Source organism: Phacochoerus africanus, chromosome 15 (genome assembly GCF_016906955.1).
Source record: "Phacochoerus africanus isolate WHEZ1 chromosome 15, ROS_Pafr_v1, whole genome shotgun sequence".
NCBI classification, from domain to species: Eukaryota; Metazoa; Chordata; class Mammalia; order Artiodactyla; family Suidae; genus Phacochoerus; species Phacochoerus africanus.
This window is the reverse complement of record NC_062558.1, coordinates 104,672,321-104,685,296: the sequence shown is the minus strand read 5'-3', so window position 1 is coordinate 104,685,296 and position 12,976 is coordinate 104,672,321. Positions and strand designations below refer to the sequence as shown.

The window sequence follows — 12,976 nt, the reverse complement described above, 5'->3', positions numbered from 1 at the left end:
ATCTGAATAGGTGTTACAAGTATGTTCAGGTTATCTTTCTTTCTCAGTTGACAAGTAATTTTTTTTTTGTCTTTTCTAGGGCCGCACCCACAACATATGGAGGTTCCCAGGCTAGAGGTCTAATTGGAGCTGTAGCCACCGATCTACGCCAGAGCCACAGCAACACAGGATCTGAGCCGCGTCTGCGACCTACACCACAGCTCACAGCAACGCCGGATCCTTAACCCACTGAGCAAGGCCAGGGATCGAACCCCCAACCTCATGGTTCCTAGTCGGATTCATTAACCACTGAACCACGACAGGAACTCCTCAGTTGACAAGTAATTTTTTAAAGGTCCTATGCTTGTAAAGTGCATTAGAAAATGCAAAGAAAAAGTTCCCATCGTGACCCAGTGGTTAACGAACCCAGCTAGCATCCATGAGGAAGAAGGTTCGATCCCTGGCCTCACTCAGTGGGTTAAGGATCCAGCGTTGACGTGAGCTGTGGTGTAGGTCACAGACTCGACTCGGATCCCATGTTGCTGTGGCTGTGACATATGCTGGCAACTGCAGCTCCAATTCTACCCGTAGCCTGGGAACCTCTATATGCTTCTGATGCGGCCCTAAAAAGACAAAAAAAAAAAAAAAAAAAAAGCAAAGTGTTTTTGTATTCAGGGTGCTTCTGGTTTAGTTGGAGAGGCCAGGCAAACCCAGGATTTCACTGGAGTATAATCTCATATTTAATTTTCCAGGACCATTATCTCTGTCTCTCTCTCTCTTTTTTTTTGGTCTTTTCTAGGACCGCACCAGTGGCATCTGGAGGTTCCCAGGCTAGGGATCTAATTGGAGCTAAAGCCTACGCCACAGCCACAGCAACTCAGGATCTGAGCTGCATCTGCCACCCACACCACAGCTTATGGCAACGCTGGATCCTTAACCCACTGAGTGAGACCAGGGGTCGAACCCGCAACCTCATGGTTCCTAGTCGGATTCATTAACCACTGAGCCATGACGGGAACTCCCCCCATTATCTCTTCTTTTTCTTTGCCTCCTTACTAATTTTTACTGAGTTCTGTACTAAGCTCTTTGCATGGATTACTTAATTCTCATCATATCCTCAGTAGGTACATATTCTTATTATTTCTGTCTTATAGGTGAGTGAGACTTTAGGGGAGGTAATTAAATTGCTTAGGGTCACTCAGCTTTTGAATGCTGGAGCCATGAGCAGATGCTTTTAACCACTGTTCTATTCTGCCTGCTTCATTAATTTTTAAAATGATTTTTTATATTTTCCATTGTAGTTGGTTTACAGTGTTCTGTCAATTTCCACTGAACAGCAAAGTGACCCAGTCACACATATGTATACACATTCTTTTTCTCACCTTATCCTCTATCATGTTCTATCAGAAGTAACTAGATATAGTCCCCTGTGCTCTACAGCAGGATCTTAATGCTTACCTACTCCAAATGCAATAGTTTGCATCTGTTAACCCCAGACTCCCAGTCCCTTCCACTCCCTCCTCCAACCCCTTGGCAATCACAAGTCTGTTCTCCAAGTCCATGAGTTTCTTTTCTGTGGAAAGGTTCATTTGTACCGTACATTAGATTCCAGTATGAGAGTCTCTAGTTCCATCCATGTTGCTGCAAATGGCATTGTTTTGTTCTTTTTTTCGACAGAGTTGTATTCCATTGTGTCTATATACCACATCTTAATTCATTCATCTGTTGATGGACATTTAGGTTGCTTCCATGTCTTGGCTATTGTGAATTGTGCTACAATGAACATAAGGGTGCATGTATCTTTTTGAATGAAAATTTTGTCCTGATATATGCCCAGGAGTGGGATTGCTGGATCATATGGTGGTTCTATATTTAGTTTTCTGAGGTACCCTCCATACTGTTTGTCATGTGGTTGTACCAATTTACATTCCCATCAACAGTGAAGAAGGGTTCCCTTTTCTCCACAGGCTCTCCATCGTTTGTTATTTGTTGACTTGTTAATGATGGCCATTCTGACTGTGTGTGATGGTATGACCCTGTGTTCTTTGTGATAATGTTAGGGAAAAACCAAAACCATGATAAGAAGCACAGACCAAAGAGTGGGCCCAGTAGCTTTTGGAGAACATGAGTTAGAATAGTTTGGCCGTAACAAAGGACACTTTTGCATAGAAAAGTAGGGAAGAGTAGGAAAACAGATTAGAACCCCAAAAAATATTGTGAAATATGAGCCAGAAGGTAGTTGCATAACTCCTGACCCTGGATGATGATAGTGACACAAAAAATTAGACTGCAGTGAAAAATGAGTCATTTACTTTCTTCTCCCTTTCTTCCCTCCCTCCCTTTCTCTTTTAAGAGAATTTAAAACATATAGAAGTAGACAGAACACTATAATAAATCCTGTGTGTACATTACTTTCCCCTGGCCAGTCCTATCTGATCGATTTTTCCAGTCACCCCCTTGTATTATTTTGAGGAGATCCCAGACATCCTGTTTCACTCACATATATTTCAATGTATGTCTCTAAAGATAATGACTCTTTTTAAAAACATAGTAATGATACCATTGCCATTAATATCATCAAATATCCAGGTAGTAGTCAAATTTCTAGTCATCTCATAAAAGTCATACTTTTTAAAAAGTTTATTTGAATGGATCCATAAGAGTTTCAAATGTCAGTGATTGATATGTCTTTTAAGATTTGAGTCTATAGGTTTATTCTTCATCTCCTCCACTCCTTTACTTTGACCCCCTGGAAATTTATTTACTGAAGAATCAAATTGTTGTGTAAAACTGTTTTTTCTTTTCCTTTTTTTGGGCCATGCCCACAGCATGTGTAAGTTCCCTGGTCGGGGATTGAACCTGCATCACAGTAGTGACCCTGGCCACAGCAGTGACAACACTGAATCCTTAACCAGCTGCACTACAAGGGAGCTCCTGTGTAGAACTTTTCCTAGCTTAGCTTTTGCTGATTGCATTCTCAACAGTGTAGTTTAACATTCTTATCTTCTGTATTGCCACAAATTGGCAATTGAATATGGGGTTTGATCAGATTCTTTATCTATTTTTGGACAAGGCTTCATAGGTAGTGATGTGTTCTGGCATCAGGGGCATATAAGGTCTGGTTTCCTGTTTTTGATATCGCATCCATCCTTAGTGCATCACCTCTCGGTTATTTTTTCTCATGTTGTTTCGCTTGAATACTCCTGTTAAAAAAAAAATCCCCTTTTCTACTGTTTGGCTACCCAGTGGGGCAGTTACTATAGAAAAGGCAGGACAAATGTTTGATTTATTCACTTTATTAACCAGTTTTCACAATACTGAGTTGGTTCCCTAGCATCCTTTTTTTTTTTTTTTTTTTTTTCAAGGATCACACCAGCAGTATATGGAAGTTCTCAGGCTAGCTGGGGGTATAATCGGAACTACCACTGCCTACCACAGCCACAGCAACGCAGGATCCAAGCCACATCTGCAAGCTACAGCACAGCTCACGGCAATGCCAGATCCTTAACCTACTGAGTGAGGCCAGAGATCCAACCTGCCTCCTAGGGCCGCACCTGAGGCATATGGAGGTTCCCAGGCTAGGGGTCATGTCTGAGCTGTAGCACTGGCCTACACCACGGCCACAGCAACACCAGATCTGAGCCGTGTCTGCAACCTATGCCACAGGTCATGGCGATGCCGGATCCTTAACCCACTTAGCAAGGCCATGGATACTAGTCAGATTCTTTTCCACTGAGCCAGGACGGGAACTCCCTCTTCCAAGATCTTGAGAAGATTGCTGTAACAAGAGGAAAAAGCTTTAAAAAAAGGTTATACTAATCCCAAGTAACTAACTGTAGATATATTAGCCTAACCTTTAGAATCTTGAGTTTTTAGAGAGCAATTAAGGTTTTCATGATTGTAACTATCAAATTGACTTTTCTCTGAGATCCTTATCAGACATACAGTTGGAGACATGTCTAATTTTTAAAACATATCTAAAATTTCAAATTCAGTCCTTTCCATAGATTGTAAGAAACATTTGTCTGGCTTTAGACTTTTCCAGGAAAATCTGTTTACTTAAAAATCAGCGTTCATATACGTTAGTACTGAAATTGTAAGCTTTTTTAGAAAATAGAATTTATAGTTCTTTTTTTTTTTTTTGTCTTTGTGCTATTTCTTGGGCCGCTCCTGCGGCATATGGAGGTTCCCGGGCTAGGGGTCCAATCAGAGCTGTAGCCACTGGCCTACGCCAGAGCCACAGCAACGCAGGATCCGAGCCGCGTCTGCAACCTACACCACAGCTCACGGCAACGCCAGATCGTCAACCCACTGAGCAAGGGCAGGGACCGAACCCGCAACCTCATGGTTCCTAGTCGGATTCGTTAACCACTGCGCCACGACGGGAACTCCAGAATTTATAGTTCTTATAATGGAAGCATAAAATAAAATTTACTGAGCTTTACCATTTACAAAACCCTCTTCATATCCACTGTCGATTCTTGTAAACGTACAACAACCTAAGTTCCTGCTAAGTAATTATTTTCTGACAGATGCTATGCTGAGACTTAAGACAGATTATTCATTTAATCCTCACAGCAATCCTGTGAGGTTGGTTCTCTTATCATTCTTATTTACAAATTAGGAAACTGGGGCTTAGAGAGCTGAAGAAACTTGTGCTGTTAACAACAGGGCATGTATCTGGATTACCCCCATTTTATAGATAAAATAAATGACCCCTTGGGAATATCTCTAGTCTTTTCCAAGGTTTCTTGGTTAGTACATGATGGAGCCAGGACGAGAAACCCTGAATCTCCTACTGCCAAGCCAGTGCTCTCTTCTGGAAAGCCCAGAGTGAGAGGGCCCCAGTGGGTGGGCAACCCTGACATGCTCAGGCCTCTGTCAGAGCTCACTCCTATGGTGATAGAGCCAGAAAGGGAGGACTAAAAAAATTTGTGTAGCAGCGTTTTATTTTGATATAAATGACCCAGCTGAATTAGCGCTTAATTAGGACAGTATATGTCTGGAGACTGAACTGGTATTTGTTATCCCAACCATACTCACAGTGTTCTCCACATACAGATTCCTAGGTAGAGGAAAGTCATCATGTGGACCATTTATTGAGCTTTCTTTCCTACTTTAGTGCCATGGGTTTGGGATTTTTTTTTTTTTTTTTTTGGCCACTCAGAGGCTGAAGTCGTCCCCACGCCCCCCGCAATTCAAATCATAACATAAGTAGTTGATATTTATTGTCTTTATTTTCTGCTATACATCAGGTATTATGTTAAATTCTTTAATATTTTATAGATTTATTATTTGTCATAAAAGAGATCTGTACAAAAGCATTGGCAGGATCATTCTTTACACACTACTTAAATGGAACATTACAAATGCAGTTTGAGGAGTTCCCGTCGTGGCGCAGTGGTTAACGAATCTGACTAGGAACCATGAGGTTGCGGGTTCAGTCCCTGCCCTTGCTCAGTGGGTTAAGGGTCTGGCGTTGCCATGAGCTGTGGTGTAGGTCGCAGACGAGGCTCGGATCCCGCGTTGCTGTGGCTATGGTGTAGGCTGGCTGCTACAGCTCCGATTAGACCTCTAGCCTGGGAGCGGCTCAAGTAAAGGCAAAAAGACAAAAAAAAAAAAAATACAGTTTGAGCATCTGCTGTACACTTCAGTTGCATTTTCCTTCCTCCTCCCAAGAGATAATCACTATCTTAAGTTTGGTGATTGTCACTTCCATACTTTTTTGTTTTTTTTCCATTTTTGTTTTTCAAGTTTATTGAACTATACTGATTTGCAAGGTTGTGATAGTTTCTGCTGTAGATTGTCACTCCCATACACTCTTTTTTATAAAAACATTGCTAGGTTGTTTCCACTGTGGTGCAGTGGCTTAAGAATCCAACTGCAGTGGCTTAGGTCACTTCAGAGGAACAGGTTTGATCCTTGGCCTGGTGTAGTGGATTAAAGGATCCAGAGTTGCTGCAGCTGTGGCTTGGATTCAGTCCCTGGCCTGGGAACTTCCATGTATTGTGGGTGCGGCCATAAAATTAAAAAACAAAAAACAGAAATTCCCATCGTGGCTCAGTGGTAATGAACCCAGCTAGTATCCATGAGGCAGTAGGTCCGATCCCTGGCCTCTTTCAGTGAGTTAAGGATCTGGTATTGCTTGAGCTGTGGTGTAGGTCGCAGACGCGGCTCAGATCTGGCGTTGCTGTGGCTGTGGTGTAGGCTGACAGCTGCTGCTCTGATGCAGCCCCTACCTGGAAACTTCCATATGCCATAGGTGCAGCCCTAAAAAGCAAAAAAACAACAACAAAAAAAAAAAACGAGAGAAAACAAACCATCGCTATGTCATGCATTTACTTCTAAGCAATATGTTGCATAGTTTTAAAATTTTTATAATAAGGAGTTCCTGTCATGGCTCAGTGGTTAATCCAACTAGGAACCATGAGGTTGCAGGTTCGATCCCCGGCCTTGCTCAGTGGGTTAAGGATCTGGTGTTGCCATGAGCTGTGGTGTAGGTTACAGACACAGCTTGGATCCCATTTAACTGCTGCTGTGGCTGTGGCATAGGCTGGCGGCTACAGCTCCAATTAGACCCCTAGCCTGGGAACCTCCATATGCTGCAGGTGCGGCCCGAGAAAAGACAAAAAAAAAAAAGAGAGACAAAATTTTTATAATAAGAATGGTGTTTTATTGCAAGTATTTTTACCGCTTGTATTTTTCATTCAGTGTTATATATGTGAGAGTTATCCATATGGGGTGTGCCTCTGATAAGTTTTTTATTTTTTTTTAGCTCCTATCTGAAAAATTTATTGAATGTATATAGTTTTTTTTTTTTTGGCTTTTTAGGGCCGCACTCGTGGCATATGGAAGTTCCCAGGCCAAGGGTCGAATCAGAGCTGTAGCTGCCAGCCTGTGGCACAGCCACAGCAATGCCAGATCCGAGCCACGTCTGTGACCTACATGGTAGCTCGTGGCAACGCGGGGTCCCTGACCCACTCAGTGAGGGATCAGACCTGCATCCTCATAGACACTAGTCTGATTCATTTCTGATTCGCCACAACGGGAACTCCCTGTGTATACTACTCTTTATCCATTTTCCTGTCGATGGGATGGTCCTGCTATGAGTATTCTTGTACATAGCCCCTTGTACACAGAATTCTCTCGGGTTCTAGGAGTGGAGTTCTGCTAGTGGAATTACTATAAAGAAGGGTACCTACATCTTCAGATTTAACAGATTTTTACTAAATTGTTTCCTGTAGAGGTTGGTGCAGTTTGCTCTCCCTCGGGTAGTGTCTGAGTTGTCATTTCACCATAGCACTTGGTGTTATCAGACTTTCTATTCTATTTATCGGTTGTTCAGTGTAGTCTTATGCTTTTTTACATTTTTAAAAACTTTGATATAAGCCTATAAACATCAGGACAGCAGATTGAGCTCACTAAGAGAAGCAGAATGACTTGTTCAAGGTCAGGCAGCCAGAAGAGGGCTGATCCTGGATTAAATGATAGCTCTGCCAACACCAAAGCCAGTGCCTCTTCCTCTGCACCTCCCTCCCTGGGGATCATGGCACTGACAGTAACAGAGTCTGCTCTGTAATTTAAGGACTAGTTGTGGAATTCTGTGCATTATGTCCTGCTTTTCCTTTTATTTCCTCATCTGTTTCTTGGGATCTCACTAGCTAGCCTCTTGCTTTAAAAAAAAAAAAAAGAAACTTAAAAGATTTGTTATAAGAGAATTAATAGGAGTTCCCATCGTGGCTCATTGGTTAACGAATCTGACTAGAAACCATGAGGTTGCGGGTTCAATCCCTGGCCTTGCTCAGTGGGTTAAGGATCCGGCGTTGCTGTGAGCTGTGGTGTAGGTCACAGACGCGGCTCAGATCCCGCGTTGCTGTGGCCATGGTGTAGGCCAGTGGCTATAGCTCTGATTAGACCCCTAGCCTGGGAACCTCCATATGCCGCGGGAGTAGCCCAAGAAACGGCAAAAAAAAAAAAAAAAAGAGAGAGAATTAATAAACTGAATAGCAAGCCCAACTCTTTTTCCTGTTTGTACCTAGTATTCATGTTTCTCTGTCAGTGTATCAAGAGCTGACTGTCCTGCCTTCAAGAGAGTCCCAGAGGAGGACATTTTCTTCTTTCTCCTTCAGGAGCCTCTAAGGATGTAGGACTGCCATTCTGGGCTGTGTTCCCAAATGGACCACAGTCCTTCTGTCATCTCATAGTAGAAAAACATCTATCTAGGCAGCAAGAAAATGAATACATAGATTCACAGAATGGTATCTCTTTGTGGCTAAAAGCTACATTTCATAACAAATGCAGTTGAGCCTTTTTAGCAGTTTGGCAAGAGATAAAGAATCTCTAGTTGTTTTTTTATTTTTTGGCTGCACCCACAGCATGCAAAAGTTCCCCGGGTCAGGGATCACAGTAGTGACCTGAGCCACTGCAGTGACCATTTCAGATCCTTAACCTGCTGTGTACCACAAGGGAACTCCAAGAATCACTAGATTTTTGTACCTTAGGCGAGCCAGGTTGCTGTTGACAAAGTGGCTCTTTTGATTCATTTTTCTTTTACCTTTTTGTTGAAAGATAATAAGTATACTGAAAAGTGTGTGTGACTCTGCTAAATTATTGTGATTATTTTTACATTTGCTATTTGAAGAATCAGTTGAATGAATATACTACTATTATTTATCTGTAACTCAGTGATTTTTCAAAAACTTAGGACACCATGGACCCAGCATCCAGTCAAGAAACAAGATTACAAGCACCTTTTGTGTCCCTTTGCCATCACTATCACCCATCTAAGAATAACCTCTGTTCTCACTTCTCATGACTTGGATTAGTGTAGCCTGTTTTTATGAGTTACATAAATGAAATTATATAGTGCACACTCTTTTGTGTTTGGCTCCTTTCATCCAACCTTAAAGTTGTGAAGTTCCTCCAAACACTGTTGCATATAAACAGTGGATTCTTCATTCTTTTTGCAATATAGTATTCTGTTACGGTCCTCTAGCACATTTTGCTATAGCATTGCCAGTATTTTGCCAGTGATACTTACATGCTTAGTGTATTCAGGTTATGTTCCTTCTTTATCTGTGTGTTTTAAAATGAACCTTAAGATAAAGGTTAGGGATTAGAATGGTAAGATATTCAGTTACATTAAAATCCAAGGAGAAGGAGCTAGAGGTAGTCAACCTAAAAGAATTTTAAGCAGGTTATGATCTTGGTCTTTATAAACTTTGATTTGAGATTAAAAAACAAAACAAAACAAAACAGATTATTGACCAGACTGTGTATAGCCACATCAGATTACACTTAGACTGAAAATCTGATTTCTGTTTATCACATTTATGGTCAGTTGAAATAAAACTTGACTTCTCCAAGCTTGGGTGTCCCAGTGTGTGAATCTTGATTCACATGTTCTAGGAATCTTAACTTGGCAGTGTGAATGAATAAGGACTCTCTGAACTGAGGCTTTAGAACCTTCACTTAGTGGAACAGGGAGGTGCCGTCAGTACTCAGGTTTCACCTTAATGTGAGAGAACTTCAAACCATTACCTAGCAAAAAAGCTTTTTTTCCTTTTCCTTTTCTTTTTTTCTCCTGAGGAATTAGGACTCCACATACTTTTTAGATCACTTGGATCCCTCAGGTAGAATGAGGGGATGTTTTAGGACCTCAGAGTACAGCAGATCGGGAATTGAATTGGATCTTCAGTGAAACTGAGAGGACTAGTGAAGAACTTAGAAACTTGACCAGCAGGCTACTGCTGGTGAATATGAGTACATTAGATTGTTCTCTGACTAAAAAAAAGGTTAATGAGGTTAATAGATGCAAACTATTGCCTTTGGAATGAATAAGCAATGAGATCCTGTTGTATCGCACTGGGAACTATATCTGGTCACTTATGAGGGAGCATGATGGAGGATAATGTGAGAAAAAGAATGTATATATATGTATGTGTGACTGTGTCTCTTTACTATAGAAAATTGACAGAACAGTGTAAACCAGATATAATGGAAAAAATAAAAATCATTAAAAAAAAAAGGTTAATGTGTACTTGCTGGGCTGTTTCTTGCACACTCCACTAGATAAGTTGATTGAAGTCTTCTGGGGCATAAATCTTAGCTCAGAGTACTATGCAGCTCTAAAGCTGAAGACTGGGTCTGAGAATGCCATCTGGTGGCTTTCTCTAGATAACTAATTTAGTGAAAGAGGGACTCTCCCAGTGCCAGTTCATCAGCCATTATAATAATCCAAGGGGGGAGAAAACACATCAAGAATGTGATCTGCCATAGTTTCATCTCTACAGATCAAAGACAGGAACTCATTTAATAGTATAAGCAGGAGCAATAATAGAAGTTATTATACTAGGATCTTAGGATATTTCTAGTCAAGATGCCATTTTCAGAGAGTTGTCAATCATTGAAATTCCACCTCCCAGTCTTTAAATGACAAGATCTTTATTAGAAAGGTAGTACTTAGAGACTTTGACTGTTTGCTTTAGACATGCATATTTTATTCTGACTGAATTAGTTGTTAATTTCATAAGGGATCTCATAGTGGCACACTCTTGCATCACTTGAGACCTACAAAAATAGCATTGCATCCTATTTTTACCAGTCTAGGTCAAATCCATGAGAACTCACATCACAGATTTAATGCTTCAGCCAAGAATAGTACATTTCTTTCCACAAGTAACCTGGCAAGTTCCAAAAAGATCCCTCAGTGACTATGTTCAATTAATTATGGAGCACACAGGGAATTGGAAATTAAAAGAAGTGTGAATGGAGGCTGTGTGAATCTCATTTTGTCTTATAAGTGCTTGTAATCTGACTATTTCATAGGAATTTTAGGAAACATAATTCTTATAAAGCCCTTTAAGTTCTTGAGGGAAAACTAGACTAAGAGGTTACTAGTTTGTACTGTACTGTCCTGTTTATCCAGGTTATGATCAGGCATATTTGTCTAATCATTATATGTGTTTCTTTGAACTCTTTTTAAAGTTTACCTTATGGTGGAGTTCCTGTCGTGGCGCAGTGGTTAACGAATCCGACTAGGAACCATGAGGTTTCGGGTTCGGTCCCTGCCCTTGCTCAGTGGGTTGGCGATCCGGCGTTGCCGCGAGCTGTGGTGTAGGTTGCAGACGCGGCTCGGATCCCGCGTTGCTGTGGCTCTGGCGTAGGCCGGTGGCTACAGCTCCGATTCAACCCCTAGCCCGGGAACCTCCATATGCCGCGGGAGCGGCCCAAGAAATAGCAACAACAACAACAAAAAAAGACAAAAAAAAAAGTTTACCTTATGGTAATGTCAGGAATAATTACACAACTTTAAAGTTCACCTATTTTGCTTTTTCTCAGAAATGTTTTTCCTTCCTCTCAGGTAATAAATATACTCTAGAGACTAGACCAAACCAAGAAGGCATTGATGTAAGGCAAGAGCTGCTGAAATTCCATTCTACTTATTATTCATCCAACTTGATGGCTATTTGTGTTTTGGGTCGAGGTAAGAAGCCTTAAAATTGTCTCATAGAATTGGATAATCTGGGTTTTACATTTTGGCTTTTACAGAGTATTGGAAGAATGATATAAGATATTTCATCTACTCAGAGGCTTTTTTTAAAAAAAACAAAAACAAAAACAAACACTGCACCCGCAGCGTATGGAAGCCCCCAAGCTAGGGATCAAATTGGAGCTGCAGCTTCCAGCCTACGCCACAGCCACAGCAACATCAAATCCAAGCTACATCTTCGACCCACACTGTGGCTCATTGGCACCACCAGATATTTAACCCACTGAATGGGGCCGGGGATTGAACGCTCATCCTCATGGATATTAGGTTTGTTACCACTGAGCCACAATAGGAATTCCCTTAAATTTTTGTCTTTCTTTCCTTTTTTTTTTTCCACTCAAAATCTTTTGAAAATGATCTCCTTGTTGGAGACTATATGGAGGGGAATTTTGTTTTTAACTTACTGTGTTCTAAAACGAAGCCTAGGCTGGTGTTCCCTTGGTGGCTCAGTGGATTAAGGATCCGGCATTGTCACTGCCGTGGCTCAGGTCACTGCCGTGGTGAGGGTTCAGTCCCTGGCCTGGTAACTTACACATGCCGTGGACACAGCCAGAAAACAAAAACAAGAACCCAAACAAACAAAAAATATCTGTATCATTTCAATGAGCACTTATTGGGCAAGTAACAGTGACAACAAATGACTCAGACATGAGCCCTGCCCTCAGTGTTCTTAGCTTAGTGGAAGACTCGGGAAGATCTAAAAGAAACAAAGAGTGTCTTTGTTTCAGTTCCCTCTCTCAGTGTGACTGACCTTCTGTGTTCAGCTCAGTGGATTGGATGGCAGGTCTGGAAGAGGGGTCCTTACAGTACAGTGATGTGCGGAGGAAGTGGGATCTCTTAGAGGATTAATGGATAATCCTCTCCTTCTTCTAGGAGGAGGGGAGAGGAAGAGTAACCATGTGGAAGGATCTCTGTCACAAAGAGACAAAAAAGTTTTTCTCTGTTCTCCCACGAGGCCATCTCTCTAGTTGTGGCAGCACCAGTTACCTGGACACTTGACAAATAGGTAACTGTCAGGTAGAGACCCTAGGATTGCCAAGTCCCGGTGATGTAAAGATGAATGGGACTCTGTTCCCTGATCTCTGTAGCTCACAGCTAAGCGGTGAAGACAGACGGTGCATTATCAAACAGCTGCCTTACCTTTAAAAAGCTGCAGTGTGAATTTGTGCTTTTAGGGTAGAAATACTCAAAAAGGAAAGGCATACCTGGTAGAACCTTCCTCTAAAGGGTCTTGCCGTCATCAGCACTTCAGGTGGACGAATCATCATTGACCACCCACCTGTTTCCATTGCATGTCCCCTTTGTGTCTTTTATGCCAGATGTCTCTGATGTCTCTCGCTCCAAATACACCTGCTTCATTCCTCAGTTCACTGTCATATAACAAGCAGCTATGGGTTGGTCTTTTATTTGGCTCTGGACATCTTGGGGTCCTTCCAAGAAACTGAA

At 41.7% G+C, this 12,976-nt stretch overlaps 1 protein-coding gene across 1 annotated transcript in view; it reads left to right on the top strand.

Moving 5' to 3' along the window:
* Positions 1–12,976, top strand: part of IDE (insulin degrading enzyme) — a 112,200-nt gene that overhangs the window by 48,251 nt on the left and 50,973 nt on the right. The window contains 1 exon segment of the mRNA XM_047759975.1: positions 11,342–11,464. Coding sequence (XP_047615931.1) covers positions 11,342–11,464 — 123 coding nt within the window.